General features: G+C 43.2%; 1 protein-coding gene across 1 annotated transcript in view; it reads left to right on the top strand.

The window, feature by feature from the left end:
* Window positions 1–8,078, top strand: part of mbtps1 (membrane-bound transcription factor peptidase, site 1) — a 35,908-nt gene extending 27,830 nt beyond the window's left edge. The window contains exons 17-23 of the mRNA XM_056281943.1: window positions 997–1,121; window positions 1,698–1,775; window positions 2,019–2,159; window positions 2,267–2,398; window positions 5,034–5,160; window positions 5,798–5,928; window positions 7,092–8,078. Coding sequence (XP_056137918.1) covers window positions 997–1,121; window positions 1,698–1,775; window positions 2,019–2,159; window positions 2,267–2,398; window positions 5,034–5,160; window positions 5,798–5,928; window positions 7,092–7,297 — 940 coding nt within the window. The 3' untranslated portion in view covers window positions 7,298–8,078. The remainder of the gene's footprint in view (window positions 1–996; window positions 1,122–1,697; window positions 1,776–2,018; window positions 2,160–2,266; window positions 2,399–5,033; window positions 5,161–5,797; window positions 5,929–7,091) is intronic.
* The last annotated feature ends 8,954 nt before the right edge of the window (window positions 8,079–17,032 follow it).

The following is a 17,032-nucleotide window of genomic DNA, read 5'->3' as shown; positions in this document are numbered from 1 at the left end:
AGACTCCCTTTATGTTCTCTGAGGTCAGTGTGAGGTGTTATACATTATGGAGCTTCACATTAACAGCTTAATTCCTCACGCAGTCGCACTCCATTAACATCCCATCCGAACTGTCAGAGGATACCCGCAGGCCGTTAAAATGTCTTAAATTAAGTTAAATTTAGCTTTAGGGTCCTAAAAAAAATAGTCGCGTGGAGTAATTCAAAACTAAAGTGCCTGTGTGCATTCAGTTATTTATTGTTTACTTTATCTTTATTGTCAAGTCCATCTTGAATGTCCAACTCCAGTATCACCATTACCTGGAGTTATTTTGAATCTGTGTGCTGTGGTGGAAGTTATCTTAACATGGCTGCTGTTGGGAAGTATTTTTGGTTGATTTTATCCGTCTGTGTTAATGAATAGTCTGGTGATATATTATTTCATTGTACAATCAGACGGTGGTGGAGGTTATTCCCACATTTTTTGCACTGCAAACAAGATTTCAAGATTCAAGATTTCAATAGTTTATTCGTCACATGCCTCACATACAAGTACAATAAGCAGTGAAATTATTCTTAGGCAAACTCCAAAGCCTGTGCAAGAAAAGAGAAATGGAACAACAATAAAAACAGTAAGATAAAATACAACAAAATTTAAATAAAATTTAAAATATCCCGGGAGTATACAGATGGTATAAATACCTATGTACAGTGTGTAGTTACTATACAAATAGAAGTGTGCAAAATAGTCTGAGTGAGTAAAGTTTTAAGTGTCTGAGGCGAAGTGGCAGTAGTGTAAGACATGTAATTATGTTGTGGTTGGTGTTTTTATGGCCTGGGGGAAGGAACTCCTTGGCTGTGGAGGCATCTGCCTGACCGAAATAACTTTGTTGATTTAATCTTTTGACGTTAGGGGATCAGTTGTTGGCTACGTTAATTAGGAATAATTTTCTAGCATAATTTTACACTAGTGAAGAACGCTTTTGCTGAGCAAGAAACTCTTGGTCATTGTCTGTAGGCAATGGTGGATGCCGGACACAGGGGGCGCTAACATACCAGCTCTGAATGATTTAATATCAGTATGGGGAATGGCCTTCAGTGACGGACTCTATGAGGGAGACTTCACCATGGCTGATCATGACAGTAAGAAATATTCATGCTACAATTTCACACATACACACACGCGCTCTCTCTTTTTCTAGCGCTCTCGCTCTCTCTGTCTGTCTGACAGACACCAACTGACAGACAGACAGACAGACAGACAGACACCAACCCACCACACTACCTGATAGTATTTGCCCTCAGATCTGTTCTTCTCCCTGTCTGTTCTGATATGATGTACTACATTATAATACAGCAATTAATCATCACCTGTATGTTTACTGACAATGGTAAAAAAAAGAAAAGGAAATTAAACTGGTTTGGGCACGTTTGACGAACGGAAAGGACACTTGCAAAGGACACCCTGCAAGGCCTGGTAAAAGGGACTAGGAAGAGAGGGAGACCGAGAAAAACCTGGGTAAACAACATGGAAGAAGGGCTACAGATGAGCATAGTAGAGGCGGGGAGAGCTGCGATGGATAGGGAACGGTGGAAGAAACTTGTTGAGGCATCAGCTGTGCTCCTGCGACCTCCATAGTTTACGGAACTGATGATGATGATGATGATGATCTGTTTTTTGCTCTCTCTCTCTCCATTCTGTCTCTCACACACTCTCAGTGTATTATGCCTCAGGCTGTAGTATCGCCCGTTTCCCAGAAGATGGAATAGTGATCGCCAAGAACCTGAAAGACCAAGGTATCGGCTCCTTTCTAACAACCAACTACCAAACCAAGCTGAACCTTGGAGAGCGAGACCTGTAAATCTCAGAATATGAGACCTGGAAATTGTGATTTGAAATGCAATATCGTTAATGCTTGTTCGCCTGCACAGACCTGGCTAACAGCTATGAACTGAACACAAACAACTTTGTAATCTTTGTTATCTGTTGATCTGTTATTTTGTCATCATACGTTTTCTTTTTGTGTGTTCGCTATAAAGGTCTGGAGGTGTTAAAGCAGGAAACAGCAGTGGTGGAGGGTGTCCCTATCCTTGGACTGTACCAGACGCCCTCTGATGGGGGTGGCCGTATCGCTTTGTATGGAGACTCCAACTGTATAGATGACAGTCATAGGCAGAAAGGTACAAAAGTCACACACTTTTTACTTCCTGTCTAACGTTGTGCGCGCATTGCTTGGCCATTATACACACTTTTCATAACATGATTTGTATGTGTGGCTTTCTTCTAGATTGCTTCTGGCTGCTTGATGCTCTCCTTCAGTATACTTCATACAGTATGACTCCTCCCAGCCTCAGCCACTCTCACAGCAGAGTAGCGCCACCTACTGGCACCGAACGCCCACTGCCACAAAGACTAGATGGTAAGCAGTAGTGCGTCATACCCTCTGTGACCGAGTTGATTCGTAACTTAGTATGTGATCAACAATCCGAAAATATACAATACTATTCGATCAAACCCTTTCCTTTTTTTTGGATTTTCCCCCCCTTTTTCTCCCCAATTGTACTTGACCAATTACCCCACTCTTCCGAGCCGTCGCGATCGCTGCTCCACCCCATCTGCCAATCCAGGGAGAGCTGCAGACTGCCACATGCCTCCTCCAATAAATTTAGAGTCACCAGCCACTTCTTTTCACCTGACAGTGAGGCGTTTCACCAGGAGGACGTAGCACATGGGAGGATCACGCTATTCCCTCCCTCCCTCCCTCACAGGTGCCCCGACTGACCAGAGGAGGTGCTAGTGCACTGACCTGGACACATACCCACATCCGGCTTCCCACCCGCAGACATGGCCAATTGTGTCTGTAGGGACCCAAGCTGGAGGTAACATGGGGATTCGAACTGGCGATCCCCTTGTTGGTAGGCAACGGAATAGACCGCCATGCCACCTGGACGCCCAATTCAACCCTTTCTTGATAAGATTTGTTTCTGATTACAAGAAGAAAACCAAATTGGTACACGTCTACTCAGTCCAATAATGGGAGAGGGATTGAAGGATGGTGTTAACATCCTGTTTGAAATCTTGTTGGTAGTCCATCCATCCATTATCCAACCGCTTATCCTGCTCTCAGGGTTGCGGGGGATGCCGGAGCCTATCCCAGCGCTATTTGTTGGTAGTAAAACATGAAAATACATACATCTCCTCTAAAACCCAAAGATAGCTCACACTTGTGATTGACAAGTGTTTGATGGTGCATCGTACAGCCATCAGTTCACATCTTTAACAATGGGGAGAGAAACAACACATAGAGTTGAAAGGGCCTAAAGGTGTTTTATTTGAGCAAGTTGTGGGGAGACGTGATGCATATGTGGGTCTTTGCTGACAGGCAGAGAAAGAAAGAGACGAGCACACTTGAATGAGATTACTTTGGAGAAAACACCAGAGAAATAATGGGAAATGAGCTGCAATGGCAATTAGATGCTAAATATTAAAAGATAAATTTGTCATATTGGACTTTACTGAAGCCCACATTGATTTCTCTGCGATTTCCTTCCAACCTTTGCCTGAAACAATCTGTCTTGAATAGCCTTATCTTTAACATGAGGCCCAGCGCATCCATTCGAATAAGTGAATCGTCACACCCCTAAAGCAGGCAGAATACAGTATTCCATACAGTATTCAGTATTCAAAGCTGTCATTCATAGTGAAGAAGCCCTCAGATGAAGAGTGCATACATGTAAACGCACAACCAATTTTACTTCGGGGCGTCCGGGTAATGTAGCGGTCTATTCCGTTGCCTACCAACATGGGGGTCGCCAGTTCAAATCCCCGTGTTACCTCCAGCTTGGTCGGGCATCCCTACAGACACAGTTGGCCGTGTCTGGGGGTAGGAAGCCAGATGTGGGTTTGTGTCCTGGTTGCAGCGCTAGCGCCTCTGGTCGGCCCCAGTTCCCCCTCCCCGCTGAACAGGCGCCCCCCCCCCCCCTGTTCGGCAGGAAGGGAGAACTATGGGGGAATAGCGTGATTCTCCCACGCACTACGTCCCCCTGGTGAAACTCCTCACTGTCAGGTGAAAAGAAGCAGCTGGCGATGCCACATGTATCGGAGGAGGCATGTTGTAATCTGCAGCCCTCCCTGGATCGGCAGAGGGGGTGGAGCAGTGACCGGGACAGCTCTGAAGAGTGGGGTAATTGGCCAGATACAACTGGGGAGAAAAGGGAGAGAACAATTTTACTCTTAGACTGAATAAAGCTGAAGGTGATGTGAAGTTTTAAGGGGAAAAAAAACTACACAACCACCTCCGAGCTAATATTCCCTGTTTGTTTCTCTAGGTGGGTTTCCATTGCAGTGTTGCACAAAATAGAAGCGGCGTTTTTTTTTTGTTTTTTTTTTGTTTTGTTTTGTTTTGGTTTTTTTTAAGTTGACAAAACACCATTGCGAATGTTCTGTGTTTCCATTGAGAGATGTTACGTGATTTAAAGCTTGATAAGTGTTGGCACGGGGATTTCGGTTGCATGCACCACAATAGCTGTGGTAGTGTTTAAACGAAGGCGATGAGGGCATGTGATGCACACAATGACGGAAAGGCAAAAACCCCTTATTACCTGGCAGTGGCCACGTATCAGGGATTTATGGGAGGTCATTGTCCGCAATGATTATACAGAGGTCCTGTGGATCCAAAACTTCAGAATGACCTGCTTAACATTTGATGAGTTATGCAACGCAATAGGACCCCTCGTGGTGCCTGCCGTATCATGCCCGAGGGAGCCGGTTCCAAGCAAGAAGCACATATAGCTACTGCTCTTTATAAACTGACTATGTGAAAAATGTGTTTCAATTTCAATTTTGTCAAATATTGCTTTGACGGATTGTCTTAAAAACCACCAACCACCTAAAAAAAGACTCATATTTGAGTCTTTTTTTAAATTCACGTGTCCATTACTCATTTTTTAGTTCACAATTTCAAATTGCACATTAAGCAGGTTAATGGAAATCCGCCTTCTGTCTCTCCTCCTTTTCTCTTCTGTTTTTTCTCTTCCCTCTTTCCTTTCTTCCAGGCAATCACCTGTACCGCTACTCCAAGGTTCTGGAGGCACACCTGGGAGACCCTAAACCCCGCCCCCTACCTGCCTGCCCTCACCTGTCCTGGGCCAAGCCCCAGCCCCTCAATGAGACCGCTCCTAGGTAGGCCGGAAAATCAAACCCTGTACTGCCATTTAAATAACATGTATCTTTATTACTCATTTGAATAACATCCTCTGTCTCCCTCGCTACCATTCACTTGCACCATCATGTGTTATCTTTGCTTTTATAACATTAACACAAGATTGTTAAAATATTCCTATATTTCTTAACAAATCTGGAACATACCCATCTAGTTTGTTTTCAGCAATGCACTACAGTGTTGCTAGGCCACATCGCTCTGTTAAATGCTCGTATTTAGCTTCTCGGAGTGCTGAACAAGGAAAGTAGCTTCTTCTGTCTTGCAGTTTGTGAGCCAATACTGTCAGCATGGAAGAGATGATTTGCAGATCTGTGTAGTCGGGCGGCAAACTTGCGCTGTTTGGATCTGATCCTCAACTATGACTCAAGCACATGACACCTGACTTGATGCATGACTTTTAAATAAACTCTTCATTTTATCCTGGCAACAGTTTCACATTAACTTTTTTTAGAGCACTGACAAGCCCAACCTTTCTACACACTCACCGATACACCCACACCACATCTACAAATCATATTGTTGTATCCAGTGATAACATCCGTCTGATTCCTTTGCCTCTGTCTCTTTCTCTCTCTCTCTCTCTCTCTCGTTTTGTAGTAACTTGTGGAAGCACCAGAAGCTGCTGTCAGTGGATCTGGACAAGGTGGCTCTGCCCAACGTGAGACTGTACCGTCCCCAGGTCAGACCTCTGTCTCCTGGGGAGAGTGGGGCATGGGACATCCCTGGAGGTAAGACACCCAAAGGCCCAAAATGAAAACACATTTGTAATTATTAATTTTTCTTACATAAATATCATAATTACATCGTTTGAATGATGAACATTAAAGGAGCTTATATCACAGAAGCTTTTTCAACACTTGAGGTTCACATAAATGAGGAGAAGGATTTACGTTTCAACTTAAGCACAGCAATAGAAAAGTCTTGCAGAAGCACAAAGAAAGTTGAATCAGTTCATCTGGATACAACATTTATCGACAGATGTCAATAAATGTATCCAGATGAACTGATTCAACTTTCTTTGATTTTCTTCGCTGGATTATTGAGCATGTGTAGCTATCACGGCTAACTAGACTTGCTAGCCCTTGGCTAACACGTCGGACCCTTTAGTCGACTGGTTAGCACAGTCGCCTGTGGTGCGGGCGACCCAGGTTTGCGTCCTGGCTGCGGTGGTTCCTGGCTGCCCCCCGAATTTGCTACATTGGTTTCAGAAGTGGGATGGTGAGATCGTGAGGCCATTGAAAGCGCGTGTGCCCAGAGGCGTGAGGGACCTGGTATGCTGAAGTGCGGGGATGCGCTTCCCGAAGGAGCGGGGTAGTATAATGACCACGGATGAATAGACTTAGCTAACGGGTCGGACCCTTTAGTCGACTGGTTTGTGTCGATGCTGCGGCGGCGGTGGTTCCCAGCTGCCCCCCCGAATTTGCTACACATGCATAAAGACAACTCTTGCAGAAGCATTCTCAAACTTTCTTTGGTCTTTTTTCAGTGGGAGTTTGTGCGAAATGGATCAATGATTGCCAGTTTGGCAATTTTCTTTCAATAAGACAATCTTATTGAAAGCAACAACAATGAAAAAAAAATGGACTGTACCGTGTCTTTCATTAAGTGTCATAAACAATCATTAAATTTTAACAACTTTATGGCAAACACTGTATACATCCTATAATATATATGGAAAATCATTATTGTAAAGATTGTTAGCCTGTGGCCCTTTTCTCTAAACACATTTATTGACACAAATAAATGAATGTTTATTACTTACAAGGAAACTTTATTGGCCTTTTTCTAACCCCATGACCTCCCCCCCACCGCCCCCGCTCCCCATCACTGTTCAACTTGCAACCTATGACCCTTAACCTGGGTGACCTCTTACCTCTCCTCCCTCCCTCAGGGATAATGCCGGGCCGCTACAACCAGGAAGTGGGCCAGACTATCCCAGTTTTTGCCTTCCTAGGGGCGATGGTTGTCTTGTCCTTCTTCGTGGTCCAGCTCACAAAGGCCAAGAGCAAACCCAAGCGCAGGAAACCCCGCGTCAAACGGCCCACCTACCTCCAGCAGCAACAGCAGCAGACAACAGGGAAGAACCCTACCGTCTGACCGGACTGGACTGTAACTTATTGTTGGTGGGCTCTGGCTTGGGTTTACCCTTAAATAAGAGACTGGCCACACCTGAAGACAGAAGAGTGGAGTTGCAGGATGAATGGAGTGGAATCTACTGAAATGCCGGAGCAAACTTTTCGCTCTAGGACTTTATTCCGAACTCTGAACAATTAAATCTCAACCCCAGCCTTCCAGACGTGAGCTCTGGGATGCCCAAACGGTTTCTGTGCCTCTTTAGTTGAGCGTAGGTGTGTGTGTACTAAAACAAAAGTTTAAAAGACAGTGTTATGAATCACACACCCGATGCTAAAAACGCCAGTTCCAGATGGGCATGTTGTCTACGCTCATCCCCTCCTAAAGAGCTTCTTTCATTCCTCTGACCAAACTGTTTTCTTTATGACTGAAATGTGTTTTATTTATTGAATATGTTTGTGCCCTAAACCACACTCGTATACATGTAAATGTATGCGCTACACAAACACACGCACAACAAAATACATTTTACACATGATGCCACTCTCTCTCTCACACACACACACACACACACACACGCATTAACAACCTGAGGTCCGTTCATGTTGTCCTGAATTCTCCTGTCATGTGTTCTGCATTACGTGTCCATGTTAATTGCTTCAATTAATGTTTCTTCCTGTTTTTATATTTTATATAATGAATGAACCTTGGTCTGGCTTTCTGTGGTTATCCTCCATGGTTTAATGGTCAACAAAGTAGCATCGACAAACTGTTTGTGTATCATCAATGAATAAAAAAAAGCATCTTGGCAGGTTTTGCGTGGTTATTCGTTCTTATACTGTCGATACGGAAAAGTTGTCTTTAGCTGGGTGAGGGAAAGGTGAAAGTAAGTGAAAATTCTGAAATAGGCTTTGTATGGGGGGGGGGTCCTTTTAATTTATGGTCGCAAGTTTCCTTCAGATAAGGGTGAAAGTCCGGGCCCTTGTTCAGTAGAAATATTGTGGCAGTGAGTGAAACGAGTTCATAGCGAAACGACTGAACAATTAGGTTCAGCATTTCTGTAGGGAGGAATAGGCCAGACCTCCTCCATGGTAACACCGGGAAGATCCAAGTTCCAGTGACCCCGTTTACACTTGGTTTTAAAATGTGTTGTTTTGCGATCGGATCACAAGTGGACAGCACTAAATACAAGTGTAAACGACCACCAAAACGTTTTGTGAACCGGTTACTCAAACCACTCGCCGAGGTGGTCTGGGACGCATTTGACCACATATCTTTTGTAGTGTAAACGCTAATGCGTCCTGATGCATTCCCGACAAGGACATAACAGGAAATCTTTGGAGTAACAAAATCTGATCACAAGTGGTCAGCAGGACGGATTTGGAGACTTATGATAGACACAGGTGCAAACGGCGATGTGTCTTGCTGTCCACTTGTGATCCGATTGCCCAAAACGCATTTTAAAACCAAGTGTAAACAGGGTCTGAGATTTGAGACTTGGCCACTAAAGGGTGTGTCGCCGCGGTTTAACTCCTTTCTCTGACAAACGTGTTTAATACGAAATCATTTTGGCATTACCTTACGCTAACATTTGAGGTCATTTAATGTCTCAACAGTAAACATCAGGATTAACTTTTAGAGTTGATTCTTTTTTTAATACATAACTCATTTGCCATGTCAGTTCAGCTGGTGTGAGAAAGACAGTGTGTTGAATTTGACATCATGAAAACTGCCAACACTTGGCGAATAGAAGCACACAATATTATGATGTTACAGATTCAACACAAGCCTCTCTCTGTTTCTTAAAGTCAATCCTGTGTAATGGCTCCATTTCATTCAGCCTTCTATTGGTAAGCGGTGACTTGGACATGTTTGACCCAGCTAGCTTTGACTAAATCCATCTTTCTGGGCTTCACTGCTGGTTATGGACTGGGTTTGGTGACGCAGGCTGATTCCATCAAAGGTGATGTGTGTCGGTGCGCTGAGGTATAAGCCTTGGTTCTTTATCCGGGCCTAATAGGCCAGATCGGCCTGTGAATCTGTCACCTGTCCTCTTGGATGACGGCCCCGCCAGAGAACTAATCTCTCTCAGATCCTTGGGAAACAGGGAAATGACCCCGGAGCCAGCTAGCTGCGCTAACGAGATTTGGGAGAGGCGGCTGTGAGCGGGAGGTCACATGCTCTCGTTCCCTCTCACGGTTCCCAGATGCCAGGATGACCCGCCGGGCCAGTCAGGTCGCCCGCTCACATCCTGAACACATCATCGCAGGCCAAGACAGAAACTGGCGGCTATTAACAGACGCCACCCACTGCCGCCACCACCCCTCCATACTCCAACCCCCCCTCCACCCCTCCATCTTCATCTGGGCTAAAGTACTAAAAGGAACAAAGAAAATATCTTACATCACTCCCATTCTGAAATCTCTTCACTGGCTGCCAATTACCTTTGTAAGATTTTTTTCTTCTCTCTAATCTATCAAATCTTTTAACGGACTTGCTCCAGACTACATTCATGTTGTATAATATATGTTCCTTGTAAAGTCTTCTGCTCTACAAGACAATCTGCTCCAAACTATTCCCAGAACACAAATCAAAACTCATGGCGAAGCATCGCTCCGTGAGTCTTTCGTCCTGAACTGTGCAATAAAGTCCTCCATTTTGACTGAAAACAGACACAGCAGAGACTTTTGCTCATCACATCCCCTTAATCCTATTTTTGTTCTTTTTCTTTTTTTTGCCATTACTTTCTAATCTGTGCTCTTTGACATAATGTCAAGTGGTGCAGTGCATTACATTTTAATGTATGAAATGTGCTGTATATATTAAGTACTGATTGATTGATTGATTGATTGATTCCCTTACCTCGCCATGTTGTTTTATCCATCCTCTTGACATCTCTGGATTTGAATGTGATTCTGGTCAATACGTGTCTCCTTCTCCACCTTGTGTTTCCCGTTCATTTGATTCCTCTGATTGATTTCCGCCACATCTATAGGCCCGTGCCAAGGCCTCTTACTTTTGTTAATAATGCCTATCTCAAAGGTCTTGGGGCTTAATCAAGACTGTGTGGACAGCATGTTCACGTCTGCTTCTAAGCTGTCTTCGTTTGGTGGCTGGGAGAGCTGGTGCTGGATCGGCTGGAAGAGCTTGGCCTGCTGCGTCTTGTGGGCCCAGAGACCACGGCCCTGCCCGGAGCTTCGCCCGAATCACCGAGGGTGGTCTGACAGGGCGCAGAGGCTGGGCAGGCTAAGCTAACTGCTAGCCCATGCAGACCGGCAGTTCCGATAACACCGAGGGTCTGGTGGCGGTCTCGCCTGGCATTGACTACGGTGTTTTTTGGTGTCGTCGTGTGGAGTGTGGGGAGGTGTGTCGAGGGTGTCTGGCTGGGAGAGCTGGCTCTGAATTGGCTGGGGGAGCCTGGTCTGCTGCGTCCGGTAGGCCCAATGACCACGGCCCTGCCCAGAGCTGTGCCTGAAGAGGAAGCACCGAGGGCGGTCTGACAGGACGCGGAAGCGGGCAGGCTAAGCTAACTGCTAGCCCATGCAGACCGGCAGTTCCTACAGTCATCCTGGCTGGCGTGCGCTCTCTTGGACAGCGAAACATTTTCTTTTTTCATATGTTGGATATACATGTTTTTGTAGTTTTGTAGTTTTTGTTTTTTGGTAGTTTGGATATATGTGTTCTTTTAATTTGGATGTGTGTTTTTGTGTTTGTGTTGCACTGCCATGGGCTGGGAAAGCGATATTTCATTTCATTTTCATTTCATCTACTTGCAATGAATTCATCCTGATTCCTGAGCATGTTTTAATTAGCTTGTGCTCTTTCATGAAAAATACCTGGGGGAAAAAACAAAACTTTTTTTACCACTTTACAGCAAGACTACCCTTATAAAGAGTTTATGAGTGGTTTATGGTGTTTATTAATTAGGCTGTGAATACTTTATAAATCATTAATAAGCTGTTATAACACATTAGATAAAATGGGCAACCGTGACCTGTCGCTTGCCAAATAGTGACCCCTCATTTATCTGTACTGTTAAGCCTCAGACCTCATTGGTTGCTTAGCTAGAAACTAGCAAGATCTGCAGCTAACAAGATCTGAGATTTAACAGAATAGATAGATGAAAAAATAAAATAAAATGCAGCAGTAACTTGATCTTGCCAAATAGCCCACATCAATTTATGGGAGCTGTTGTAACTCGTTTATAAATGTTTTATAATTGATTTGTAAAGTGTTTGCAACCTAATTAATAACCTGATTGTCCCTCTTTCATCCACTGACATCTGTGGACAAGACACCCGTTACAAAGAAAACACACATGCTGTATAGTTTATATCGATCTCTTCTCTTTTCAAGCCTCTCCAAATCTCCCTTGTAACCTATCATAATAGCCTATAGCGGACAGCTTGCATTTAAAAATGATATTTGTGGATGGGCAGATTAAATCTTTTCACCCATTTTGCAATCCCCTTGCCATGACTAATTTGTGCCATGGGAAATGTTCCCTGGCTTTTTACATCCTAAAGATTTGAAGAGAGGGAAGACGGGCGACCGCAATGGATAAATACATCAATCAGCCAAAACATCAAAACCACTGACAGGTGATTATCTCGTTACAATGGCAGCTGTCAAGGGGTGGGATATATTAGGCAGCAAGTGAACAGTCAGTTCTTGAAGTTGATGTGCTGGAAGCAGGAAAACTGGGCAAGGATCTGAGCGACTTTGACAAGGGCCAAATTGTGATGGCTAGATGACTGGGTCAGAGCAGCTCCAAAACGTCAGGTCTTGTGATGTGTTCCCGGTATGCAGTGGTCAATACCAGGTCCAAGGAAGGACAACCGGTGAACTGGCGACAGGGTCATGGGCGCCCAAGGCTCATTGATGCTGCATGGAGAGCAAAGAAAAAGCTACTGTAGCTCAAATTGCTGAAAAAGTTAATGCTGGCTATGATAGACAAGTGTCAGAACACACAGTGTATCACAGCTTGTTGTGTATGGGGCTGTGTAGCCTCAGACCGGTAAGATTGTCCATGGTGACACCTGTCCACTGCCGAAAGTGCCTACAATGGGCACATGAGCATCAGGACTGGACCATGGTGCAGTGGAAGAAGGTGGCCTGTTCTGATGAATCATGTTTTCTTTTACATCATGTGGATGGCCGGATGTGTGTGTGTCATTTACCTGGGGAAGAGGTGGCACCAGGATGCACTACGGGAAGAAGGCAAGCCGGCGGAGGCAGTGTGATGCTCTGGGCAATGTTCTGCTGTGAAACCTTGTGTCCTGGCATCCATGTGGATGTTACTTTGACATGTACCACCTATCCAAACATTGTTGCAGACCAGGTACATCCCTTATTACAACAGTATTCCCTGATGGCAGCGGCCTCTTTCAGCAGGATAAAGCACCCTGCCACACTGAAAAAAATTCTTCAGTAATGGTTTGAGGAACATGACCAAGTGTTGCCTTGGCCTCCAAATTCCCCAGATCTCAATCTGATCAAGCATCTGTGGGATGTGCTGGAAAAACAAGTCCGATCCATGGAGGCCTCACCTCGCAACTTACAGGACTTAAAGGATCTGCTGCTAACGTCTTGGTGCCAGATACCAGAGGACACCTTCAGAGGTCTTGTGGAGTCCATGCCTTGATGGGTCAGAGCTGCTTTGGTGGCATGAGGGGGACCTGCACAATATTAGGCAGGTGGTTTTAATGTTTTGGCCGATTGGTGTAAATCACAGAGAAAGCAGACAACTTTTAAAAGCATAATTTGCTGGCAGCAGTTACCATTTCTAAAAATGGCCCGTCTTCCCGAACCCTAACAATGCTTTAAAAAAAAAGATTTCAGCCAACTCTTTCTCCACCCTCATTATCTGCCACTCTTATCATTTGCAGACAGGAGATGATCCCACATTTCAGCATCAATCAAGATTGTAGCGTTCAAGGATGAGCTACGGGGAAAATGGCTGCTTTTACTGCACACAACTCCTCTGGTTTGTCTTGAAGAAATACTCCACCAGCTTCCACCACCACCACCAACTATGTGGGTGAGTCACAAAGCTGACAACGTCTCTCTTCTGCTTGTGATCATGAATGACTTCCATGTGTTAATGGAAAGCCCTCTGGTTGACTGGTGCGTTTAGACCTCTTGGACAAACGGGAATCTTTTGGCTGCAGTCTTTAATATAAAAAACGAATTGCGCAAACTTTCTGAAGTCACAGTGGTAAGAGAGCAGCATGGGTGTGGCCATGAAATATACATGCCGTCATTCGTATTATTCAGCTTACCACTTTCCTGCTGGTTGTAGTTTTTTCTTTTGCACCCTTCCCTCTCCCAAGGGCATATAATAAGGCGTAAAAGTTGGGGGTTAGTCTTGTTTGAGACCGAGCACACAGTCGTCAAACCCCCACCCCACCCCTCCTCCTCATCCCCTTCTCCTCCTCCTCCTCCTCCCCACTGGCCTTACTCCCACATTGCTCCACTCAATGGCATTCACACTGGTTGAGGGAGCCTGAATTTTAACCCTTTACTGATGTTATCTATTTATCATTATGAGAAAATGAATCAGCATCCACACGGTTTTTACCCCATCCAGATTGTTATAAAGAGAGATCTGCACTGCATTAAAAAAATAAATTAAAAAAATTGGAGTCTGTAAAACTTGTTGCCAATCGATCCGTAAAAAGCAATATCCTCGTGATTCGACTCCACTTCCCTAACTTTCCACTCACATACTTTTCCAATTTCTCCGATTGTACCCCCTTCATTCCTCACTCATCTCAAATTCTCCCTCCCATCTGGTTTATGGGTGTGTGACTCCACTGACAAGAGTCTGGACAATCTGGCCAAACAAACAACAACCATCTCAGTTATTGCTGTGCAACTATAGCCATTAGATTACTTTTCTTTGCCGATGTTATAGAATTTAACGACTCCCCTGCAGAATCTGGCTCCCCTTGGCGTGAATGGGTTACGGTTAGTGTTGGGGGGTTAGGGGATTAGGGTTGGGGGTTAGGATTGGGGGGGCAATTAGGGGTCAGGGTTAGTCTAACCTAACCTAGCCTCACACTAAGGGGAGTCAGATTCTGCGGGGATTCAGAAAATTCTATAACACCTGTTTCTTGTTCCTTTACCTCCTCCCTCTTTTCTCTCACATTCCTGTGGTGAACTTCAGGAATGGTGGCTTGATCAGCTTTTGTGTTTCCCATTTCAATAATTATAAAAATGTTGCATTACTCAAAACAGAACACACCATTCACAATAACACACCTGAAGGACTTCTAACCTTTGGCTCAGTCAGTTGGGGCCTCCAGTGTACTGCCTGTTTTAAATTTTCTCAACAGTCTTTTTGTTTGTAGATTACAATTTAGCACCATTATTTAATTATTTTTTTAGCAGATATCTCAGCGGCACAGAACGAGTGCAAACACTTTATTATCTACCTGCTTCTTCTTTTTAAAAAAGATGCACAGGTATTTGCAAATAGGTTATACAGAGATATATGATTACTTCTTTCACTGTCCCATTTACTCTCATGTACAGATTGTTATAGTGAACCCATGTGTGAGTGTGTGTGTGTGTATATATGTGTGTATATATGTGTGTGTATATCTATCTATCTATCTATCTATCTATCTATCTATCTATCTATCTATCTATCTATCTATCTATCTATCTATCTATCTATCTATCTATCTATCTATCTATCTATATACACTACTGTTCAAAAGTTTGGGATCACCCAAACAATTTTGTGTTTTCCATGAAAAGTCACACTTATTCACCACCATATGTTGTGAAATGAATAGAAAATAGAGTCAAGACATTGACAAGGTTAGAAATAATGATTTGTATTTGAAATAAGATTTTTTTTACATCAAACTTTGCTTTCGTCAAAGAATCCTCCATTTGCAGCAATTACAGCATTGCAGACCTTTGGCATTCTAGCTGTTAATTTGTTGAGGTAATCTGGAGAAATTGCACCCCACGCTTCCAGAAGCAGCTCCCACAAGTTGGATTGGTTGGATGGGCACTTCTTTGAGCAGATTGAGTTTCTGGAGCATCACATTTGTGGGGTCAATTAAATGCTCAAAATGGCCAGAAAAAGGGAACTTTCATCTGAAACTCGACAGTCTATTCTTGTTCTTAGAAATGAAGGCTATTCCATGCGAGAAATTGCTAAGAAATTGAAGATTTCCTACACCGGTGTGTACTACTCCCTTCAGAGGACATCACAAACAGGCTCTAACCAGAGTAGAAAAAGAAGTGGGAGGCCGCGTTGCACAACTGAGCAAGAAGATAAGTACATTAGAGTCTCTAGTTTGAGAAACAGACGCCTCACAGGTCCCCAACTGGCATCTTCATTAAATAGTACCTGTTAGAGCCTGTTTGTGCTGTCCTCTGAAGGGAGTAGTACACACCGGTGTAGGAAATCTTCAATTTCTTAGCAATTTCTCGCATGGAATAGCCTTCATTTCTAAGAACAAGAATAGACTGTCGAGTTTCAGATGAAAGTTCTCTTTTTCTGGCCATTTTGAGCGTTTAATTGACCCCACAAATGTGATGCTCCAGAAACTCAATCTGCTCAAAGAAGTGCCCATCCAACCAATCCAACTTGTGGGAGCTGCTTCTGGAAGCGTGGGGTGCAATTTCTCCAGATTACCTCAACAAATTAACAGCTAGAATGCCAAAGGTCTGCAATGCTGTAATTGCTGCAAATGGAGGATTCTTTGACGAAAGCAAAGTTTGATGTAAAAAAAATCTTATTTCAAATACAAATCATTATTTCTAACCTTGTCAATGTCTTGACTCTATTTTCTATTCATTTCACAACATATGGTGGTGAATAAGTGTGACTTTTCATGGAAAACACGAAATTGTTTGGGTGATCCCAAACTTTTGAACGGTAGTGTATATATATTATCCAAGCCGCTAATGTATGGAGGTAAACTTGTATTCTAATGTACAAGCTGTGGCAACAAAGATGAGAAAAGCATCTATCTATCTATCTATCTATCTATCTATCTATCTATCTATCTATCTATCTATCTATCTATCTATCTATCTATCTATCTATCTATCTATCTATCTATCTATCTATCTATCTATCTATCTATCTATCTATCCTGTGTCTTCATAGTAGGGTTTCATTGATAAGGAAGAGCTCTATCAGTCTGAGTATAACGTTTCATGAGTTTGTTGTAGCCTTCATAATTGGTTTCCTCTGAACACAGTGGTGTCAGTGTCCCATCATCTAGATGTTTTTGGTCCTCATTTAATGATATATGGCGGACAATTCATGAGAAATACTGTATCAATAACAAGTTTAAGGAAGTGTCTTTCAAGATATTGCATAGAATTTACCTGGTAAAGCTTGTGTTAGAAAGATTCAAACTAGATATTGATTATAAGTGTGATTTTTGTGGACTAGAAAAAAAGAGTATTACTCATCTATTCTTCCAATGTAAATATATACAAGAATGTTCTGGATTGATGTAGCTAACTTTCTAAAAAAAAGAGACTTAAGATGAATATTGAAATAGATATGTTTGATGTAGTGCTATATTTTAGTAAAACAAGATAGGAAATAACATGCTGTATATCATACTAGTTATTAATTTTGGAAAATTTCATATTCATAAGAAAAAAATGGTCAAGAACTAAGCCAAAGTTCTTGCACTTTATTAATGAATTTAAACAATATAATTGCAGCAGTTTATTTAATCTTAAAAAAGCTTTTAAATACATTTAAGTTACTAGGCGAAT

This window comes from Lampris incognitus, chromosome 6 (genome assembly GCF_029633865.1).
Source record: "Lampris incognitus isolate fLamInc1 chromosome 6, fLamInc1.hap2, whole genome shotgun sequence".
NCBI lineage: Eukaryota > Metazoa > Chordata > Actinopteri > Lampriformes > Lampridae > Lampris > Lampris incognitus.
This window is presented reverse-complemented; position numbering and strand designations above follow the sequence as displayed.